Raw genomic sequence first — 22,330 nt, 5'->3', positions numbered from 1 at the left:
GAGTATTTGATAAATGCATAGTTGCATATCCTACAAAAACATCACTTATATATCGGCTGACATCGGCTCGGACGTGACGGATCGCCCGACACCTACTCACTCGCCCCAACTCTCCGCTTCCATTTAAGCTATTTTTAGCATCCCTAAATTCAAAATGGCGGACTTGAAGTTCTAAAATGTGTTTGTATCGCCGTTTTATTTACTGTGGGTTCACTCGCATTTCATGGAACAAACCCCTCTTTAAAATAAAGGAGACTAAAAGGAGCTTTTTAACGAATACTGGAACCAAAATTGAAGATGACGACCTAAAAGTTGATCGCCTATTTCAAGGTATTCTTCAAGGTCAACGTGGGAGCTTGGCACAAGCCATAACTTTAGTGGAAACTCTACATCCGAAAAAATATCACCAAGCACAAAAACTGTTGTCAAAAGTGGCGAAATACTCAAAAGATGCACCTCCATTTTCAAATGGACAGCGTTGTTCATTTCGTATTGGTTTATCGGGACCGCCTGGAGGTGGAAAATCTACGTTTATTGAGAGGTTTGGGGGCTTTCTAACGAACAAGAACCACCGAGTAGCTGTGTTGGCTGTAGACCCGTCATCTTCCACAACTGGAGGATCACTTCTGGGCGACAAGACTCGCATGACTGAGTTATCACGAGACCCTCATGCATACATCAGACCGTCCCCCTCCTCTGGAACCCTGGGTAATATTTTAGCTAAGGGGTTACCGTTTTTAATACTTCATAGACCTAGGCCTTATGCAAAAATGGCTGACATTTTAAAATTTTTTTGTCTGCATTCAAATTAGCCCTACTAGCCTCTTTCAAGGTAAAATATCCTTTTGATTTTTGAACTCAAGAACGCGGTTAGTACCGCTAATTTGATGCAAACAAAAGAATAATATTATTATATGTCAGCCATTTTTGCTTGGGGTCTATATAAAACCCATGTTAATTTTGTACTGGTGAACATCCTCAGACACCAAAAATAGTGGGGGGTGGGGGGGCCTTGGGGCCCTTACCTTATTTTATGACCAAAACCAAGATACTGTATCTTACAGAGATGCCAACCTCTGAAGATCTGAAATCTGCAGAGTTTTTCTTCTGAGCACCCCCCCTCCCTTATTACCCTACCCTCCCCCCTAAGCAAAATTGATGCACGCACCCCCCCCCCCCCCACCTTGTTGGCACAAAATTTGCACAACACTAGAGCTTTTTCCGTCCTGCCCTTTAATTGGTTGAACGTTTATTCAATCAGAAAGTCGTTTATATTGCAATGATGACAAAAAGCGTATTTTCTTTGGTTTCCGTCAAAGTTTGTGGCAGATTGGGTAAAACAGGTATGCAAATGTAGCCATGACACAATATTTCTTAAATTTAGGGAACATTTGAGTTGAAATACTAGCCTATTATACAAATAAGACGCCAAGTCGCTTTTATCCGGGAGGTTTAGTCACCCGTACGGGAGACCGGGAGATTCGTTCCGTATCCGGGAGACTCCCGGATAATCCGGGAGAGTTGGCATGAGTGATTTTATTTCATGAAGAGAAGCAATTCAAGGGTTCCAGATTTGGCCTCCTACTTACCTGAAGGTCTGGAGCTGCCAGTTCTAAAAGCAGATACTCAGGACAAAAGAAAGCTGATTATTTACTGCTGGATATTAATCAAAATAGTACAAAATGTTTCAATAAATTTACAATATAAAGATGTAGATTCCCTGCCTTCTACCACATTTCTAAAAAGCATACCTTCCCCACAGAAAAAAAAAACTCAGTAATCCACCAAAATAGAAAAACCTCCTAAATAAAACTAAACAAATACAAAGTAAGTCAAGATGGTAGTGTGGTTTATTCGTGATAGCTATCGTTGGCTGGCATAAGATGCTTAGTCTTTTCCATGTCACATGGAAGATAATCTCTAAAACAGCTGAGAGCCATGTGTTGTTATTATCATTACTCATGAAAGTCAAGCCAAAGCTATAATTTGTCCTGCAGCGGCAGATCCCTGTGGTAGATCTTAGGCCTTCAGGTACAGGTGGGGGCCCGCTTTTGGCTTGCTTCTCTTCATGAAATGAAATTTCGCATCACCTGGGACCTAGGGGCCTCAGTTTTGGTCTAAAAATAAAGGGTAGGTTCAATTACCAGCCGCTGTTCAGGAAATGAGTCGCCACTGACTGAAATCTGATTCACTCAGATTTATAGCATCTCTCTCCTCTTAGGTGGTGTGAATCGTAGCACTAATGAAGCCATCCTGTTATGTGAAGCCACTGGTTATGACACCATCCTGGTAGAAACAGTTGGTGTGGGACAATCAGAAATAGCTGTTGCACACATGGTGGACATGTTTGTGCTTCTGATACCACCAGCTGGTGGCGATGAACTGCAGGGAATCAAGAAAGGCATCGTGGAGATGGCTGATCTGGTGTTGGTTAATAAAGCTGATGGAGAGCTCATTGTTCCAGCTCAAAGAATTCAGACAGAGTACATAAGTGCTTTGAAACTGTTACGAAAAAAGTCTCAGCACTGGAATCCATCGGTATGTTGTCCACATTGTTACACTGTGTCCCTGTTGTTATGAAAATAACATATAATATGAAGTAAAATTGTAAAATAATGCCTGTTTCTTCTGCTTCCTCGTATCTCTCAAATTATACGGACATTTTTTCTTGAGTTCCTGCCCCCTTCTCTCATGGTTCTTATGGTTCTCATCATTTTCCCAACCTTTTAATCCCACAATAAGTGTTGCATGCTTTTGCAAATGGTGACCTGCTTTAGAAACAATGTTTCGACATATGTGTAGATTTATTTTTGGGATGGTCCTCAGGGGACCTTTGGAACACCCAGAGTTCAAATACCTAATCAAAGGAGAGCAATGACAATTACATTGTTATACGTCATGCCTTTTCACCGGAAAAACAGCTCTAAAAATAACTCTACTTGCAAAAGGTTGAGGATCCTAGTCATGGACTCCTGGAAATGTCTAATAATTTAATATTGTTGATCGCCATCCTGACAGGTGAAGCGAATATCTGCTCATACTGGTGATGGTATTGAAAAAGCATGGGAAAACATGCAGCAGTATTATAACATTATGCTACAAAATGGGGAACTTGAACAAAGACGTTGTAGTCAGCATGTTATATGGATGTGGAATCACATCAAAGAACAAATCATGGGAAGATTTAAATCCAATCCTGATGTTCAAGAAGAACTTCATTATTATGAGAAGCTTGTAGCTGATGGTGTTGTCACTCCTGGCATGGCGGCTGATGTCCTTCTGAAAATATTTACCCACTCATCTTCTCCTGATATTCAAGCTGATGATTCGAATTAAGTTTCCCCTGCAAGGATTGTGTCAAAACAAAGGTGTATGTCTCTGGTACACTAAAAATGGCTTTAAGAACAAGAGACCAAGATATTAAGATGACAGCATCGTCTTCACCAGCCTCCTCGCAGATGCTCTTTTGGCTCATCATACAATCTTTTCTCCTGCATGAGGAGCCAAAAGAACATCTGCGAGGGAGGCTACATCTTCACAGACAACACTGTATTAGAAAGACAGGGAGTGATCCTTACTTAACCCTGTAAGACCCAGTAGTGACTAGAGTTGAATTTTATTTTTTGACGTCACTTCTAGATCAAATGTACAAATGATGAAAATAAAAGGTTTAGTGCAATAGAGACGTATATTGCTCCTTTGGCAAAAAAATCAGAAACACACTCCAAACTTGCCCAGTTTTCTCGCCCCCATACTGCACTCCGCTCACCCGACTCTCTGATTTTTTCTCCCCTTATACCCCACTTGTGATCCTGTTCACAGGCTAGGTAAACCATAGAAGGTGTTAAATTTTCTGTTCTCAGGCTAATTTGCTAGGAATTTTGCCTCTGCTTTAAGGTAGTCATGTGCCAGTTTCATTTGATCAAATCATTCAAAATTTAATTTTTATGGATCCACATTCAACATACAAAATCGGTAGTGCATACTATAACTCGGTAAGTTTGGAGTGTCTCTGACTTTTTGACCTAAAAAGCGTTCAGTACACCCCTTTTGCACAAAACCGTACAATATGATCACCAAAGATAAAATGTTTATCATCCACACAAATTCTCTCCTTCAGTGACGCGAATATGAATTTTGAAAACTAAACAATAAACCAAATAATTAACTGATGTCCTGGATCAGTGAATTAGTTGAGCATGAATCAGAGGGTGAAAGTTACAGACTGATCTTCAGACAGAGAAATAGGGGTGCATTTAAATCAAATGTATTCTACTTATTATGTTATTGTCTATTTCTTTTTTCCTTGTTGTAAAGATAATTTTGCGATTTCCCTTGTGTTTCTCATTGAAACCACAAGATGAAACTTCCTCCTTTCTTTTCACTTTCCACCTTCTTTCCTCGTTAGTGCAAAATTGATTGAAGCCTGGGGGTACTTGGCTCGAGTTTGGGTATAGGGGAGCCGCTGGGGGTTTGACATCCTCGGAGACCCATGGGCAGTTAGTCGGGGAGCAGGGAAACTTTTGCCAACGAAAATCCGTGCTACCCAGCTAACTGCCCCTGGATCTCCAAGGTTGGGGGTTTGTACGACCATCCCTCTATCTTTTAAGATAAAAATTGAAGATGCTCATCTGTATTTATTTAGCAGGTCATCGATCATTTTCAGGACTAGATATTAGCGCTATTGTTTTCAGTATCTAAACAAGGTCTTTTCTAATTTTGTTCAAGAAAATGATCCGATGACCTGCTAAATAAATACAGATAGACGTCTTTAAATTCAGATTGCTAAATACTTGACGACAGCCTTCAAGCCAAACCCTGTTGAGGACAGGTCCAAACCCTGATTAGGACAGACTCGCTTGAAACTATATACCCTGTTCAGGGCAGAGGGACCAAAAACCATAACACGTCCCCTTATAGGCCATATAGGAGAGTATCCCATAGCGAATGACCCTAGGCCCTCCACGCTGAAGCCACGCCTGTCCTCTTTTTCCTCTCCTCCTTATCCGGTCAGCGGATTCCCACCCCAAAACACAATATTTGTCATTCTTGAAGTGATTACATCTCACCGCCCAAGACATTTCTGCCATTGAGCTGTGGTTGTGTTCTTATCATGCATATTTTGGACTGCTTCCGTTCAGTTAGTTAGTCGAGTTCTTGATTTTGCTCGGATAGGAGTAATTTCCGGGCATTCGGGCAATGGAGGATATCTTTTCGGCTTCGCGCGACGGCAACCTTCGATTTGTGAAGACATGGCTTGAGAACACCTCGAACGACCTCAACCAAGGGTGAGTGCAATGGTAGTGTAAACAGTCATAGTAAACTGAAATATCTGTCAGGTTAATTCGAGGAAAAGATAACCCACAGCTCAGAATTTTTCTGAAGAATCGTCTCTACTTCATCGCTAAGCAATATTTCGGCAGCGGAAGTTTTTTTCTACTGTCGAATTTTATAGATGTATCGTTTGGTGTTTCTGTCGACTGTTTTCAACAGCCAGACGTCGCATTCAATACAGCAGCTGAGACAACAGCTGTCTATGTGTTCTGCAGTTGATCAGAACGGATCCTTTGACACTGAACGACCCAGTTTGCATGCTCGAGGAATCTTTTATGAGCCTTTTAGTGTCAGATCGATTGATCTTTTGATTCCGTTCCAGTGATGATCACGGCTTCACTCCTTTGCTTTGGTCTGCGAGGGAAGGGCAAACAGCGGTCTTCGATCTACTTCTCTCGCGAGGAGCGCGGGTTACTACTCTGAACGATGGTGGTGATAATGGACTACATTTGGCCGCCAGCAAAGGGAACAAGGAAATTATACAACGGGTAAGGATGTCACATTGCTAGCGAGGTCCTATAACTCGAGAACTGTTTAATTAAAGTAAACATCTGGAGATTCATTAAGCTGAGTGTTTTGTGATGTAAATTTAGATGGTGTTAACAAATTAAGCTGTTCTTTTTGTGTTTCACAGAAAATTTGTTTGTATTGTACAATACCAAACAATAGCTTTGATGTCAATCTGCATGATAATTTATTTCGCAAAATGTTTATTACGATATGCTAATCTGTAGCTATTATTAAAAGTTGAAATATGGGTATAGGTCGGCACTGTTAACAGATTTGTTGATAATGTTTCTGCCCTATTTAAAGCGGTGATTAAGGACCCGACCAAGGAAGACAAATTCTGAGCACAAATAATGTAATTTAGTGGATTGCCATGCATATGGCTGTCAATAGAAACAGCAACTGGCTATTGTGAAGATTTGGTGTGTTCCATTCTGAGATCTTGGCAAACTAAGCAAACCTGCAGGCTCATGTAATCAGCCCCCAAAAGCCCAAAATGCTCATAATAAATTGTTATCGTAAAGTTGTTTTATTTAACCATCCACACATCCACGAATTTGAAGATTTTCATTAATGGGTTGTTCCAGAAAAAATCCACACCTCCCCGACGGATGGGATTCTGGAAATTCTCGCGGGAGGGGGGGTCAAAGACTCTGGAAATTGAGGGGGGATTGAACTTAAGAAAGTCTTCTGCAGGGGTCATTTCGACCGATAGTTCACGTGATTCAAACGTTTAGTTTGGTGACACTTCAGCGCTCTCAGACCCTGAAAATGGTAGAAATATTTTGTTCACATATTTCTCACCTAAAATAAATGATAATCTAAGTTCCTTCGCAGGTCCTTTTATAGCAGAAAACGTGAACAACAAGATACTAAAGAACGAGCCATCGCAACATTGTTGCAACAAAGAGTTTGAAACGCCTGACACATTTCTACTCGTACCAGACCCAGCGCTCTATCGTTGTGTAATTGTTTGGTCCGCCATTGCATTCTTAGCATGGATTCCGCTGCATCAGGCAGAAGAATTTTTTACTTGTGCAAGCAAGGATGCAGAGTTATTAGCTGAAGAAGATAATTTCACAGAATTTTGGTCCAAACATTCCCTCTTCGTCGAAAATACTCGAGAGGAACTTGTAGCCATCTGTACCTCGAAAAAACTTTTGGAAACGTAAGTTATTGCTAAAGCAACAGAAGGAGGAAGTTCTTGGTCGGGTTCCTGCAACATATACAGTGGTAACCTCGCTGAAGTTCCATCGTCCGCATTACAGTTGAACAAGCAGCCAGTGTGTTTTCTGCGTGCAAGTTTAAGATTCCATGGGTATTGTCCATTGGGCACAAAGGATGAACTCGTTCGCTTTTTCACATTGTTGCTCCTTTCTTTTTTTAGTTTCACGCGATAGAGTTTTTAATATTAGCCGAAGCTTTAGAAATTAAAAAAGAACACCCTCTAGACATGATTGTGCGTATTTTCTATTAGAAACAAGATGCCTATACTGGCATTTACGTGTGATGCCCCTTGATTCTTATAATTGTATGCTTCGCAGACTATCCTGGCTAGCTAATGGAATATTTTGAGTCACAAAGATAGCGTTATGTTGTTTCCCTTGTGTTACACGTCTTATCGTTATACCGGAATTTCTATTACAATAACGTGGCCTGACTCACGTTTCTGGTTATGTAAATAAAAGTGTAAGATTACAAATTGTTTTCGTTTCACCAAAAAAAAAAAAAAAAAAACGGAAAGAACACGGGTAAAAAGCTTTCCTTAATGAAAACATTTAGTACAAATGGACAATCAAGCCTTTAATCTTTTTGTAAAGTGGATTTCCAGTTGCGTTTAAGCATCAATTCGACAAAGTGATGCGATCTGCGTTTTAGCTTAATACCAATGACCTTTCCCCCGCATATTCTGGATCCATGGATGGTTCTACAACTGTCAAACAGAAGCATGATTCCTTCGCCTTGAACTCTCCGATTTCCACCGTTTTTACTGTCGAGTGCTTCTTAGAAGTTATTCTTTCGATGTACCGCTTCAGAATGGTTAATTTTCTTTTTGAAAACGGCACATTGGAATCTAAAACATTAAAACAATATGGCCACGCCACTAAAGTCAAGACTTTTCAGTTCCACTGAGAGACCACTAGGACCTGAATAATCACAATAGTAATTAACTCCCCTCCGATCCCTCCTGACCTACACTAAGATATTGCATTCTGATTGGACCGTTTTTGTTGAAGACAATAAGGACAATAGGAGACAAAAAGATCCCCTCTAGGAGAAAACTGAATTTGATACATCTAAAACGAGTTATTAATTGAAAGATGCGTATTTGTGGATACCAAGAAGAACAAACGGCCCCCATTTTATAACGTGGGCTGCACAGGCATCCCACGTAATAAATTAAATTTAAGCCTTATATTTTTTTCCAGAAATCCAGGCGGGAAGGGGGGGGTCTTGTGCTTCAGGAAATCTAGGTGAGAGGGGGGGTTGAAAAACGGCCCCATCCGTCGGGGGGGTGTAGATTTTTTCTGGAATAACACAATAATCTGCAAAGTTATGAATCCTATTACAATAGTTAATAATAATTATAAATTTTATTAAATATCTGTTATAATATACAATATTTATATAATTTTGTGGACATGCATGGAAAATATTTCATATCCTATTTTCTCATGCAGCTGTTAAAATACAAGTGTCCTGTGAATGGAGTCAACAAACATGGAAATACGGCCCTTCATTATGCTTGCTTCTGGAATTCAGAGGAAAGTGCTGAGGTAGGAATGTCCAATGGGACATACATGTTGTCGCTTAATGTATTTTTAAACAGTTGTGATAAAATTTATGTATGAATAATACATCATTCCCATTTATTCATCAGGCTCAAAATATACCATCACATTTATTCCACTGCACGTAAGTCATACATTGACATTCAAATCCTAGCAGTATACAGGATGTTTGTCCCATGAACCTAGTTTAATGGGCTTGGCTCCCACGAGTCTCCTGTAGCTCAGTGGTAGAGCACCCAAACTGGTAATATTGGAAGGTCTTAGGTTCGACTCCTGAGAGGAGCACTTGGATTTCCTTTTTCCAAGTATGGCTCTGTCATGTCTCACTGAATATACATCATTTTCATTACATAAATCATGATCATCCGGGTGAGTGTAGTCCTGAGAAGGACTGTTTGAGATGACATTGGCTGATGTTTCAACAACGTGAACGAAAATTATGTCAGTCAATGTCACCTCAAACAGTCCTTCTCAGGACTACACTCACCCGGATGATCATGATTTACAAACTTACAATATGACTCCTGGGTTCATTTCAAACCATTTACAGTTTTAAAGTTAATCAAATTTTTGCAAAATATATAAAGTGGAAAAAAGCCTTATGGGAGAGCTTTTTTCAATGCTGTTTCAACCTCTTGCAAATGTTCACGAGCAACAACAATAAGAGCAAAATGTTTTCTATTATACTTGTGTGAAAAAAAAAGGGTACATTTATCCCTCTGGAAATTTGGTTTGTTTTTCTCTTGATGTATTTGTGAACAGAGAGAGAACTTCAACTGATCAGAGGACATACTGACTAAAGGCTTTTTTAAATTTAATTTAAAATAATTTAATTTTACAGGAACTTGTCAAAAGGGGTGGTTTAGTATCACAGTGCAATAAGTACGGAGAGACACCACTGGACAAATGTAAACCCTATCTTGCAGAAATCTTGAGAGGTGAGGAGACTTAAAATGGCTTAAGTGCCCAACAGTAAGGTCTATTTTGGGACCTTTCTAATGATTCATGAAAGTAAGAGTCCAATCAAAAATTCCCTACTATGTCTCTTAAATAGAGTAAAATGGAAGTGAAATGAACTGAAGCAAGCATTTCAAGCTCCATATACAGTGATGTGAATCTAACTGTGTTCACCTGAGCACAGTGCAGATGAAACCACTTACTGTCCTACGAGAATGCCAAACAATCAAAGGCTGAGAAAGTTATTTGAGAGTTAAAATGGCATTATGCTTGTTCCAGGTCTTCAAATACTCACACATTTTAGCTGCCCAAAATTAATGGCCAACGGCCTAAAAGTTGGAGTCCCTTGGGTCTTGTAATAATTCTGAAAGTAATACATATTGGGGAGAGATTGGGGGAGGGGCTTCTTTTCGAATTTTTTGGTAGTATATGGTATGATAATGTTGATCACATAATGATTGTTGTTGTCAAACTTAAATGATCTATTTATTCTCTAACTTAATTGTGCTGTTATCTTAAAATAAGCAATTTATAGTTGCTCATTTAAATTTATTCTTCAGATCTTGCAGCACAACTTGGACAAGACCTTAAAAGAATACCTTACAAAGGTAATCATAATGATTATACATTTATTTGAAAAATGATAAAATTAGTGTACTGATTTTTTTCTAAATTATTTGAGGTCAACTCTTCTTGTAACATTTTCTTTTTCTTTTTTTTCTTGTAGATTACCACTCAAAGATGGGAAAAAAAGATGGTAAATATTATTCACTGTTTGCAGAAGTATATCACAAGCTTACAGTCAATCCACAACAGGCGTGACTGGTATTTTTGAAATTTGAACAGAGTTTTGAAATTTACACGTCAGTTTTAAACATTTCCAACAAGATTTCAGAGTGCCCATAGAAATTTCTCTGACTAGTTTATTGACAGTATAAAGCTATGAATTTTTCTTTACATTACAGCATTAAGTATTTCAAGAATAACAATCATTTCCCAAGTATTTTTAATCTTTTTTTTCTGTTAATGTGTCTTTTTCAGAAAGATTTCCAGAGAAATGTTAAACATTCCATTCGCATGTCCGACATTACAAAGATAAATTCGAATGTTCAATTCATTCTCGGAGATACTGGTCACGCGTGACGTGAATTGACTGTAGGTGATTCTGTGGTTTGCTATTAGACACACCAAGATCTTTGACTTGTTTTAATTTATTCTCGGTGCAAATCCAAAATCCATGAACCATCAAACTGTGACTTCAGGAGAAAATTGAGAAAATATGAAAGAAATTCTTTGCAGAAAATAGCCAGCTAACTTTGTCACTTATTGTCAATAATATTGATAATCACCGTTAAAATTTTTTTTCTGTCTTTACAGATTTGCGGGACATTAAATCTAGACTTTCATGGATTCAACCATCTGAGATTGATTTGACAAACAAAATTGGCAAAACAGTAACTGGCGAGGTATAGAACATTACTTTTATAGGATGGTGCCTCCTAAAAGAGAATTGTTTTATTTAACTTTATGTTATTTTATTTTTGTATGACTATTTGGGAAGAGCAGATATTACCAAATGCTATTGAAATCCAAAAACAAAATTGGGGTAAACACGCATGTGGCATTTGTTCCAAAATTGAAACTTAATTATCTCTGAAAATGTGTGGTTAAATTTCAATAGTCCTTGCTAAGATTTGCTCTTCCCACATAGTCATAAACCACGCAAAAAATACCTTCAAATTAGTAGGCGCCTTCTTTGAAGATATTAGAGTTTTTTGGACCATCCAGAGATGCGTATGACATATGTGCAGTAACGTCATATGAGGCACCATCTTTCAAGTGGTTAAAATAAACTCTGAAAGTGAAAAAGGAATTTTGTGAAAAAACCATTAAAATAGTATGTTTGAATTGTGAATGTCAGTTACTTTAAAGGCATTAGTTATTTCAATTGTATTTCAATTGTTCCAGGAAATGTCTGTAGCCCTCCTAATGAAGGATCTTTGGTTTGGACACCCCACCCCACCTCTCTGGAATTTCCAATTAAGATTAAAACTTTCCTTTAAAAACTGACTTGTGTATTTGAGACCCCCCACCCCTCAAAATTGCTTTGGAATCACCTTCTGTTGCAGGCAGGGTGTATGGATATTTTCTGCAACTTCTCATTTACATATTAATTGTTACTGCTTCAATGTTTCAGGTTTGGAAGGGAAAATGGAATGACATTAATATTATTGGCAAGAAACTTGCAATAAAAATGGTGAACAAAAGAATATCAAGAGATTTCAGTGAGGAGTATTCCAAATTAAGGTTTGTAGCACTCTACTTTCAGTCCAAGATAATGAGGATTATAACTATTAACAAGAACGGACTTGACTTGAGGAAAATTAAGCTAATGGACTGTGTTTGGTCACAGCCAACTGGGACACAACTATGGGTCTGATGCTGGGTGGGTTTCCTAGACTGTAATGGTTTCATTAATAAATGAAGGATTTTTGGTAAGACAGACTTAAGTGCATTTTTAAAAATCAAAATTGCTTCAAATAAGCCCTATTTTGGCACAGAGGGCAGTTACCATGTAAGACACTTTAAAATCCATACCCACCCCATGGAAGGTCATTTGAAATTTCTAGGGGGAGGGGGGTCTTAGAAGTCAAAATTTTATAGATAGATAGCTTTGGGATAGATAGCTTTACAGTGCTGTCAATAAGGGCCGGTAGCCAGCCAAAACAGCGGCTACTGGCCAATCTTCGGCCGGCTACTTTCGTCTCATTGTACTGTTAATTTTAGTAAAAAAACTTAAAAGAAGGAAAAGATCCAACTAAAATAATTGTGTGACACCCGCCTCAAACGTCTGATTCGAAATAAAGGTGCATTTCAGGAGTTTTAAACGTGTTTACCTTTGCCACGCGCGATGGAAATTGATCGAAGGGGTCGTGGAACGCCTGCGACATTTTCAGAGAACGGGATCCAGCAAGAAACCGGCTTAAAATAATGAAAAGATCCTGCAAAAATAATTGTAAAACATCCGGCTCAAACGTCTGAGTCTAAGTAAAGGCACATTTCAGGAGTTTTTAATGTGTTTACGTTTCGGTGGAAGTATAAAAAGTTGAAGCAGGTGAGGTGATCGAAGTGATCAAAGGGTCGTGGAACGCCTTGGACATGTTCACAGGACTAGATCCCAGGCTTTCGCATGTGCCAAAACATGAACTAAAACATTGAATGTATTGTTTTTCTGAATCAGCATTTGAAGATTTATCATTTCACTCTTTTTTAAAAACCAGTAATTGAGATTTTGAGGAAAAGAACGGTTGTAATAAACATAGAATATGGTTAAAATAGTCTTAATTTTGATTGTTCATAAGGCCCAAATACCGTCTGGAAAGCGTTGAAAATAGCATTTCCAAGCATCTAAATTTCAAAATTTTCTGCCCCCAGACCCCCCTAGGAAGCTCGCGCGTTTGGCGCTCAAAAAGTAGCCTGCTGCTTACTTTCCCCGTGGGGATGTCTACTTCAAAACTTATTGACAGCACTGCTTTAGAGATTTCTTTTATTTGCACACAAGACCTAACCAAGTCAAGCGAAGCCTTAGCATTTGTGAGCAACATAAATCAGTCAAGGGGCTGTATCTCCTTTACGTAGGTCGCGTGCGTGTCCTCTGGAGAAGGGTGTGGATGTGTTTTTGGAAAAATAAATGTTCTGTTGTTCTCAGCAATTGGTCAATCAAATTTATGAGAGATCTTTTCTTTCATTTTCAGAATATTTTCTCATCCAAATGTCTTGCCTGTGATTGGTGCAGTAAATGACTCCAAACACCTGATAGTCCTTTCTCAGTATCTGCCATTTGGCTCACTTTACAATGTACTGCATGAAGGAACAGGTGTGTTTCAATAGTTGTCAATGGTAACTCAAGGCACTGTTTTAGCAGGATATATATTGTCACAATAGAAGTTTAAAATGTACTCATTCAAGAAGGAATGTTTCCGGTTTCTGTAACATAAAGCTTTTTATGGAGCAGGGTTGTTAGACCTACGTCCAACCCCCAACCTGGAAGACCAGGGGGTCACTCTCTGTCAGGTCTCTACCCTTTGACGTGTTCGGCATGGGTGACCCTATCAGGAGTGCAAGACTCCTGCCAACATAGCTCTAGGGGTCACTGAGACACGCAAACTGCCCCAACACGATAAGGTGGTGACCCCAATCGGAGCAGGAATGTAGCCAAGGCAGCGGCATGGAACAGAGAGTGTTGCTCAGAGAATTTGTCGGCCTTATGTGCCTATTGGTGCGCGGAGAATTGATGATGATGAATTCAAGAAACGAGGTTTTGATTGCATGATGTCGGCCTGTAGTGAAACCTTCAATGCAGTCAGATTACCGCAGGTTCAGGAACCATCACACAGTAAGACCAATGAGCCAAACTAATGTGTTTCATTTTTTACTTTGATTCATAGGTATCATTGTGGATCATGAACAAGGAATGAAGTTTGCATTAGATATCGCAAAAGGAATGGAGTATCTGCATTCTTTAGAGCAACTCATTCCACGACTGTACCTGAAAAGTACACACATTATGGTAGGTACTGAGCCAGTTTTCTTGTAAAGAAACAACAATAAAGAAAATGGGAGTTTGAAAAGTGAGCTGCAAACTCTCATTCAAGCACTATCTTACTAAACATTTGAACCTGTGAGATTGTGTAATCACCATCACAGCATTTGATCACACTGTTTTTTGCTTCACCAGTCTCTTAACAATAATGATGATGAGTTTGAAATAGCGCTTTTTTCTCATAGGTTAACCCATTAACCTTTATAAATACAGAACACCCCACTACATGCTATGGGGGAGGGGGTGGGATGCTTGCAACCCCACCCTTGGGTTTTGCTGTGTGGTTGTCACTGCTGTGTGTAATATGTGTGAGGGATAAATAATCACCTACTGAAAATGGAGGGTACTGACAAAAAATCCTTTTAAAAAAATCAGATTAAAACCTTATTGGGCTTAGGAGGTGGCATCAACACCCCCTTCCTTTTACTTCCTTTTCAGTCAGGTCTAACTCTCAACATTTCTTTTCCAGATTGATGATGATCTTACAGCAAGAATCAGTATGGCTGATTATAGATTTTCATTCATGAATCTTAGCAAAATAGAAAGTCCAAACTGGATGGCCCCTGAAGGTAAGAATGTTGTCTACTGCAAATTTTAAATGTGCAACTTTACTAATAACAAATTAATGTTACATTTCAGTGGTGATACTCTGATTCCAACAGGAAATTTGAGAAGTAATGTATCAAACGCAAGAAAGAGTGTTTCATCCGATTTCCCCAACAGCGAGAAGTAGGTTGAAAAACGAGGCTGAGTTTTTTTTTATTGTTTTTGGAATTTGAATGACATACTCTTTTGAGTGTTTGATGTACCTTCTCAAACCATTAATAATTCTTGGTGAAATTCAAATTTTAGGATAACTAAAACAATATTTTCAAACCTCCTTCACAGTACAGTGGAACCTCAATTTTACAATATGGCAAGGGGACAGCAAAATCATGTTGTTAAATCGCGATATCATTTTAAACGAACTCCTGATTTATATATAACTTTTGCCAGGACACAGAATCACACAATCATAAAATTGGGGTTCCACTGTAGTGATTTCCTTTGTTTTCTCTTCATGGATTACTATCGAGTTTGAGAATTAAGCCTACGGTCTCATTGGTTGCCCTTTATACTTCTTCCTGTTGTAAAGGTTAAGTTTAATTTGTTGTGTTCTTTTTTAGTTTTACAAAAAAGCCCAGAGGAGGTTGACCAGCGTTCAGCCGACATGTGGAGTTACGCCATGATCCTTTGGGAGCTTGTGACGAGAGAAGTTCCATTCGGACACCTGTCACCTATGGAAGTCGGCATGAAGGTTTGTTGTTTTTCTGCACTTGTTTTTATGTGTGCTTGTAGGCTCAGTTCGTTTACTACAAGACTAGAGTAGATTATTGAACAACCCTGGGTCTTTACCATCTTGTGTTTTATTGTACACATATACCAGGGGTAACTTCGGAGTGGAATAGCATCCCGGGTGGTGATGTTGTAGGTTAAAATGAATCCAGGTTAAAATGATTTCAACTAAGGTTGATTTGTATTTCCTTTGTTAAGGTTGGGTAATTTACATCTGAAACAAAGGAAAATACAAATCAACCTAGGTTGAACTCATTTTAACCTAGGATTCATTTTAAACTACAACAGTGATGCCTTGTATTTGTCCCATTCTTTGGTATCAGGCAGGAAATAGAGAGGGAAGGTTACTTTAAGTTAATTGGCCTTAAGGATGGCTCCTAATACAGAGATATTTTTGCACAGCTTATAACCATCTTTGCAAAAGCAGATCTTAGTAGGGGTTATTGGGAATCGAACAAGAAAATTGGGGGTAACCAGACATTTTTCAGAGGTAATTAAGCAAAGTTAAGTATTCAGTTTTTCCATATTAAAATCCACAGTTACCCTAATTTCTTCTTAGATTCCAATTACAATTACTAGGGTAGACCTCCTTTTCCTGCTTTGTCATAAACAGTATAAAATACCTTTGTTTAACTAGGCAATGTATTTATGAAAACTATGTTCCTTGGACAATAAATTAGTCAATTTTTGCTCCAAAAAAGTTGAAAGAATGACTGTCTATTTATTTCTCGCAGGTTGCCTTAGAAGGTTTAAGACCTTCGGTTCCACCAGGTGTATCTTCCCAAATGGCAAAGTTGGTCTCAATCTGTTGGAACAATGATCCAACTAAAAGACCCCGATTTGATCAGATCCTGCCAATCCTAGGCAAGATGGCACAGTGAAAAATTAGTCCAGCATGGATAAACTAATATAATTTTCCCTAGTTTTATAAATGTAGAATCTGGTATCTGGCCTTTCAAGGCATTAGTCGTAGAAGGTTATTTTGATGTTGACTATTTTTAGCAGTAAATCTGTCAGATATTTTCCCTTGCTATGTGTCTATCAGATATTTTTTGTAATAAGTTATTTTTGTATCGGCAGTTGTTAAGTGTAACTAATATAATCATTACACCTAACTTTAATTTTGTACAAACAGCAAAGAAAGAGATAAAAAAATTTCTGCTCCCATCAAAAAATGTAAAATTATTAAAATTTTGGAATTAGAGTATTATCAACCTTTTGAAAGAAAATGCAATGTTTCACTTGTCCTATTTCCTCACTAGTTTAACCTTTTAATTCCGAAGATAGGACAAAGAAGAAATATGTCAGAAAATAAACAGTTTTCTTTTGAATGGTTGTACTATACAATTTTATCCACAGAGTGAAGTGTTTCACACACTCCCTTGTATTTTCTTTCACAGGTATTTATTATGCAGGCTATTAGCCTGTGTAGCACGCAAAATCAGGGAGGTGCTCCCCCTCCCCTCCCCTGATTATACCGGTACCTGCTCTGTAGGTTACTTAGTATGAGGGACAGAGGCTACAGCATCATGGGCTCTTTTAAAAACACGCATACCTATTAACCACTCTACTGCATGAACTAACTGCATTTTAATCTTTGTAGAACTTTCAGATTTATTGTCAATAAAACATTTTTTTTTCCTTTTGAGTTGGGCAAGCACAACTTGTTGATGGTAAAATGCAAGTATTTTCTTGGAATTTTATAAGAGTTTCAATGAATCCACCACTCACAACTGTCATGGCAGAGATCTGTCGCATATGACCTTGGGGTGCATGTGTGGAGAGCACTACTGGAAATATGGAAACTCTTTAATGTGCTGATCAGTTTGAAAATTCAACATCCTTCCCCTCCCCAACCCTTAGGCATTTGAATTTTTGAAAATTAAGTGGTTCTAATTCCCATCTCCCGGGGCCAAAAAGCCGTTCAATTTCCCTATCTTTTAGTGCTTCAAGGCCTCTCCTTTGACAACAAATTTTCAGCTTCAATCAGTCACTGTCAGGAGCTTATGACTCCTGTCACTGTTCAGTCTTAGCAAACACACCTTCCATAGTTCCAAAAACCAATGAGAACCCACGCACGAATTCTTTTAGACTTAAATAAAAATCTGGTTCAAATTCCCCACACAATCAAATTAAATTTCGCATTCCCCTAGCATGGTACACGGTCCGAGTCAAATGCCCCTTCGCCCCGGGGGAGGAGGCCTGAGGTTGATTGGTGCATAAAACCCTTGCACGAACCAGCCTGCCATTCCTCATGCATGCAGGAGACCCGGTAACTTACCGGGCCCGATATTAAAGTGTCTTTGGTGATAAATTTTTCTTGATAGAAGTCAATTTTTGTTAGCTTTGAATACTAAATTTTAAAACCTTATAATTCTATGAAAACATTGTCCAAAAATAAAATACAAACCGCTGTTTGTATTTTATTTCTGATCAAGCTACGTTGGCCCAAGAACAAAAGTAAGTATGACATTGGCCAAGTACCATGTTTGTAATCGCTGTGCAATCAGCGAAAAAACATTATAAAGTTTTTTTTATCGGGCCCGGTAAGTTACCGGGACTGTCGAGAAACGCACCGGAAAAGACACGAACGTCTCGTGAGAGCCTCGCGCGCTACTTTAAAAGAATCCCAGAAATCCTTGCGTTTCTTCAGATACTTCAATCATCAATATGGCGTCCGAGCGGAACATTGCCAAGAAAGAGTCCAGTTCTTCAACCATTTCTAGTACGAGGGGAGAGGATTCAAGCGCTCCAAGCGTTGTAAATACGTTCGCTAACGATGGCAGTTTTCTAGAACTTTTTAAGAAACGAATGGAGGCAGAATCACAAAAGATAAAACCGACACAAGAATCAGTTCGTAAAGATGACGGTGAAACGAAAGGTGGCGCCGGCTGTGACGAGAAACAAAGCGAGAAAAAAGCTCTTGGACCTTCTTTGACACAGCAGGTCTGGTTTAGTGAGAAAGAGAATGATAAGACTTTCCCGTTTTGTTGGGAAAGATAAAGCAAGCATTCAATTTAATTTTAATTGTAAACTTGAATCACAGCTTATAATTCAAGATTATGCAAGAAAAGCTTTGAGAAGCCAAGACGCGAAAGTTATTCACCAAAAGAAACAGAGTTGTTGCTAGTAGACTAAAAATATATTTTGGACTGCATTTATTTGATTCCAACAGATGTTTAATATATGTCCACCAAATTTATAAAAACTAGTCCTTTTTGTTTCAAACGTTTATAAAATAGATATAATTTCTTTATTTATGCAAAAAAAGCTTAAGCTTAGTCATTGTGCAAAAAATTGATTGATAAAAAGGCCTTTTAGAATATCATAAAGGGCTACAAAAAACATACATTTTTGCTTTTTTTAATATACAAATTTATGCGACTATTTTTTGTATATGATGAAAGATATCAAAACTCATTCTCACTTACAAGGAACACAGTTCAAGAGGCGTTCAACATCAAAATAGATGTGATTATATCTTATGGTGTTAGTATTAATCTAACAAATGTAGGGAAAGAGGACATTTGCTGTTGGAAAGATGGGCGGTGCCTCAAGACAGATGCTTGCAAAGAAAATGAAAAAAGAAAAAGAGGCTGTTGAAGCAGCAAAAAAGGCAGAGGAAGATGTATGTTGGTGTTAATGTTTTAACCCCTAATATCAAAGAACAAATTCTCCAATCTTGTCCCCATACTTCTCTTATAAAAGTACTGGAGAGAAGTACTTTGGGTGATCATATCCTTAATGACCTTGGGGGTTGAATGAGCATTCATATTACAAGGAGAAATTTGATGCTGACCCCCATTAGAGGTTTTAAAAATGTTAAATGTTTATAAGGGTTAATAATAATTCCACAAATTTACCTCAGTCTACCAACTTGTTGACCAGTTGCAATAGTTGATGCTAGGCATGATTTTGAGGGCGTGCAGTGAACTTAAGGAGAAAAGACATATTCCAAAAGATATGTCCTACATTAACTCTTGAGCCTAGTTTGCAGGCTACTAAGCCTTCTTTACCAGTAGGTTATTAAGTATTGTGGTCCAGGGACTGTTTAGGTTGCATTTGAAGTGATTTTAGAAAGTGGTAATGTTTTCTCAAATGCTGGCTTGTGATTGGTTGAAAAAGTATGATTAGCACCACAGTACTCAGTTTGATTTGCGAAGTTTGAGTTTTTGTCCAGTTCCAAAGTTCCCAAAACCTTTACTAGACTGTGTTTCCTCCTTATGCACTTACTTGAACAGATTCTCGTATATGACTGTTAAATGCAAGTACTTCACAAAATTTCTTTCAATCAAATGATGGTTCAGAGAATTAACTCTGTAGGGTATATTAAAGTGCTAAAGGAAAGCCATGAATTTCCTACTGAGTATCAGCTCTAGTGAGGAAATGGGAGAGCACAGGAGGGAAAGTAAAGAAATCTTTGATTGATTAGGACAAGAATCAAACCCACAACTGTCGGTTGCCCTGTTAATGGGTCTGCCTTTCACTTGCATTTTTTACCGCAGGATTTCTACTGTGAAAAATTCCAGTGCCCCCAGAGTCTCTCCTGGCAACCAACTGCTGGCCAAAGAGCCTGAGACTCTAGATACAAGATTGCCTCCAGATTTTATCAATCAGCTGGTACAGCAACGGTTGATCAAATTCGGAGGTCATGGGTAACTTCATTTCCCAGCAAGGTCAAAGATGTTTTCTTCTCCTCGTGTGGTTTCCCATTTCCATACTAGGGCTTATTGTCCCCCAACTGGACATCACAATAAAGCCGTAATGTTGTCTCAAATTCCAATTTTTTTGTTTCCATCAGGCTGAGGCTAAGTCATCGGCATGGAAGGCTTACATGGATGAGGTTCAAAGATACAAAGAGATGAGTTGCTCAGATGACGGCGACAGAGTGCGACCTCTTGTAAAATGACCAACAATAGCAACTTAGGAATAACAATTTGAATTTATTCACTATTGTAAATAGCCTGTAATAATGTACAGTTTTCTCGCTTTTAATTTCATGCTCCAGTTTTTCTTAGCAGCATAAAACAAGCAAGAAAACCCATGTTGTTGCAAGTTATATTGTCAAGTATCAGTGCTCCTTTTCATTTCCCAATACTATTTATATATAACTAAGTCCTTCTGTATGATGAATGTTTGGTTTTATCATTAGGGTTGATAAGGTAATTTGACCACAGTGAAGAGATTCAAGTCCAGGCGACATTTTGATTATTAGCCCTATGTTAGATCAAATGTATGCGCTCTGACATGTATTCACTCTGACGTAGGCTAACACTCAAAATGTCAGTCCTTGAATTTCGCAGTGGCCAAATTACCTCGTCAACTCTGTTGATAAACCAAACACTTGTTCTTCTCCCCCACCAAATTATGCAACACCACAGTTTCTTTAGAAACTAAGCCGTTTCTTTTGTATGATGACTGAGCTGTAATTAACTAGTCTGATCGGTTGAAATAAAATTAATCTGAACAATTTTGAACCCTGTTAAGCCCCAGTAGTGATCAGTAGTGACCGCCACTTAATCAAACAAAAAGGTTATGAGAATAAAGAAAACGATTGTCAAAGATAAAATGCATTGATATTTAAACCAATTCCGTCAACTAGTGTCATAACTAAATATTTGGTGTTGTTACATGTAACTGAGGCAGCACTTGAATCTTTTTGGTGGTCAAGTTACCTTTTCAACTCGTTTGATAAAATGAATTATTTGTTTTAATTTTCACACCCCCATTGATGTAGCACATTTCATATCAAAACAATAGACCATTTCCGAGTTGCTCTGAACCTCATTATGAAAGCGAGGCTAAGTGCAAAATTTTTGTTATGTAAATTAGTTTTCATTCTTCTGCAAACAAAACTAATTTTCATATGAAAAGTTTTGCACTTAGCCTCGCTTTCATAGTGAGTTTTACAGCAACTCAGAAATAGCCTATTTATATTTGATTATCATTTCCTTCATTCTTGTGACCTGTTGGTTTTGATCAAGTAGTGATTCTGTAAAGAGAAATTGTATAACGATCACCATTGTGCTTTAAAGGGTTATGTAGGTACCAGATGTGCTTCTGTTGGTAAACTTGTCAGGAAACATTTCCTTCTGTGGTGCTTTCTTGGTCAGTTGTTTTTTTAACCATTTGTACACTGAAACTCGAAAAGTGTAAATGAACTGGTAATACCATTGATTATTTGTAAATAAACTTGTCTGGTAATTAATTTTTGGAGTCTAGAGTGTTTGTTTCCAGTATAATTATTTTCTCATGTGATAAAATGTAATATTGTTCAAATCTCTCCTGGATATTGTGGTGCAGTCAAATGTGACTGATGTCATCCATGAAGCTGATTGAAAGATATACCCAGGATATTAATCCATTATTAGAGCAAGGAACGTTTAAAATTCAAAATATTATTTTACACAACCGGTCTAAAGTTGTATACAAGAGGTTCAAGTATTCAAGGGGCCCTCTGTACAAGTTAAACCGCAAAATGTAGTAACACCTTCTTTCATGAAAAAACGGGACCACTGAAATGTCCAAAAATAGCCCACTGGGCCCTGAGCCAAGTTAAGAACAAACCCCGTAAAAATAGGATATTGTCATTATGATTTCATTTGACTACAACTTCCTGAATCTGCAGTCTTATCTTTCCCATACCAATTAGAGCTATTAATTATTATTTGCTCCCTACTGGGATTACAAGATTTGAATTTGAAAGGAGAAACTAAATGATTTCTGGTAGTTCAGTGTGGTCAAATGACGCCATCATGAAAATGATCTATAGTCCCTTCTTGGACACAGTTCAGCACAAAAT

General features: G+C 38.2%; 3 protein-coding genes across 3 annotated transcripts; all 3 read left to right on the top strand.

Annotated features, from left to right (window-relative positions):
- Positions 1-49: 49 nt before the first annotated feature.
- LOC146451684 (methylmalonic aciduria type A protein, mitochondrial-like) lies at positions 50-4,284 on the top strand. Its single transcript, XM_085098998.1, has 3 exons — positions 50-708; positions 2,222-2,538; positions 3,019-4,284. Exons 1-3 carry the CDS (start codon positions 177-179, stop codon positions 3,334-3,336), a joined length of 1,167 nt encoding a protein of 388 aa, XP_084955124.1. The 5' UTR covers positions 50-176; the 3' UTR covers positions 3,337-4,284.
- Positions 4,285-4,734: 450 nt separating this feature from the next.
- On the top strand, positions 4,735-17,176 carry LOC146451683 (scaffold protein ILK-like). The gene is made up of 13 exons (XM_085098997.1): positions 4,735-5,288; positions 5,657-5,822; positions 8,523-8,618; positions 9,475-9,571; positions 10,151-10,198; positions 10,318-10,347; positions 10,968-11,056; positions 11,788-11,897; positions 13,346-13,467; positions 14,039-14,160; positions 14,663-14,762; positions 15,360-15,490; positions 16,263-17,176. The coding sequence occupies exons 1-13, from the start codon at positions 5,200-5,202 to the stop codon at positions 16,407-16,409; spliced, it is 1,347 nt and encodes a 448-aa protein (XP_084955123.1). The 5' UTR covers positions 4,735-5,199; the 3' UTR covers positions 16,410-17,176.
- A 986-nt stretch (positions 17,177-18,162) lies between these two features.
- On the top strand, positions 18,163-21,025 carry LOC146451682 (telomerase RNA component interacting RNase-like). Its single transcript, XM_085098818.1, has 3 exons — positions 18,163-18,474; positions 19,043-19,156; positions 20,330-21,025. Exons 1-3 carry the CDS (start codon positions 18,199-18,201, stop codon positions 20,435-20,437), a joined length of 498 nt encoding a protein of 165 aa, XP_084954944.1. The 5' UTR covers positions 18,163-18,198; the 3' UTR covers positions 20,438-21,025.
- The last annotated feature ends 1,305 nt before the right edge of the window (positions 21,026-22,330 follow it).

This window comes from Pavona decussata, unplaced genomic scaffold, assembly GCF_977016875.1.
Source record: "Pavona decussata unplaced genomic scaffold, jaPavDecu1.1 SCAFFOLD_386, whole genome shotgun sequence".
Classification (NCBI taxonomy): Eukaryota; Metazoa; Cnidaria; class Anthozoa; order Scleractinia; family Agariciidae; genus Pavona; species Pavona decussata.
Note: the sequence above shows the minus strand (reverse complement) of the source record. Positions and strands in the feature narration are given on the sequence as shown.

Coding starts and splice junctions, on each gene's coding strand:
- LOC146451683 (XM_085098997.1), top strand. CDS start 5,200: ATGGAGGATATCTTTTCGGCTTCGCGCGACGGCAACCTTCGATTTGTG. Junction 9,572..10,150: donor TCTTGCAGAAATCTTGAGAG/GTGAGGAGACTT, acceptor TTTATTCTTCAG/ATCTTGCAGCACAACTTGGA. Junction 10,348..10,967: donor AAAGATGGGAAAAAAAGATG/GTAAATATTATT, acceptor CTGTCTTTACAG/ATTTGCGGGACATTAAATCT.
- LOC146451684 (XM_085098998.1), top strand. CDS start 177: ATGTGTTTGTATCGCCGTTTTATTTACTGTGGGTTCACTCGCATTTCA. Junction 709..2,221: donor CCCCTCCTCTGGAACCCTGG/GTAATATTTTAG, acceptor CTCTCCTCTTAG/GTGGTGTGAATCGTAGCACT. Junction 2,539..3,018: donor CTCAGCACTGGAATCCATCG/GTATGTTGTCCA, acceptor CCATCCTGACAG/GTGAAGCGAATATCTGCTCA.
- LOC146451682 (XM_085098818.1), top strand. CDS start 18,199: ATGGCGTCCGAGCGGAACATTGCCAAGAAAGAGTCCAGTTCTTCAACC. Junction 18,475..19,042: donor GACCTTCTTTGACACAGCAG/GTCTGGTTTAGT, acceptor TAACAAATGTAG/GGAAAGAGGACATTTGCTGT. Junction 19,157..20,329: donor CAAAAAAGGCAGAGGAAGAT/GTATGTTGGTGT, acceptor TGTTTCCATCAG/GCTGAGGCTAAGTCATCGGC.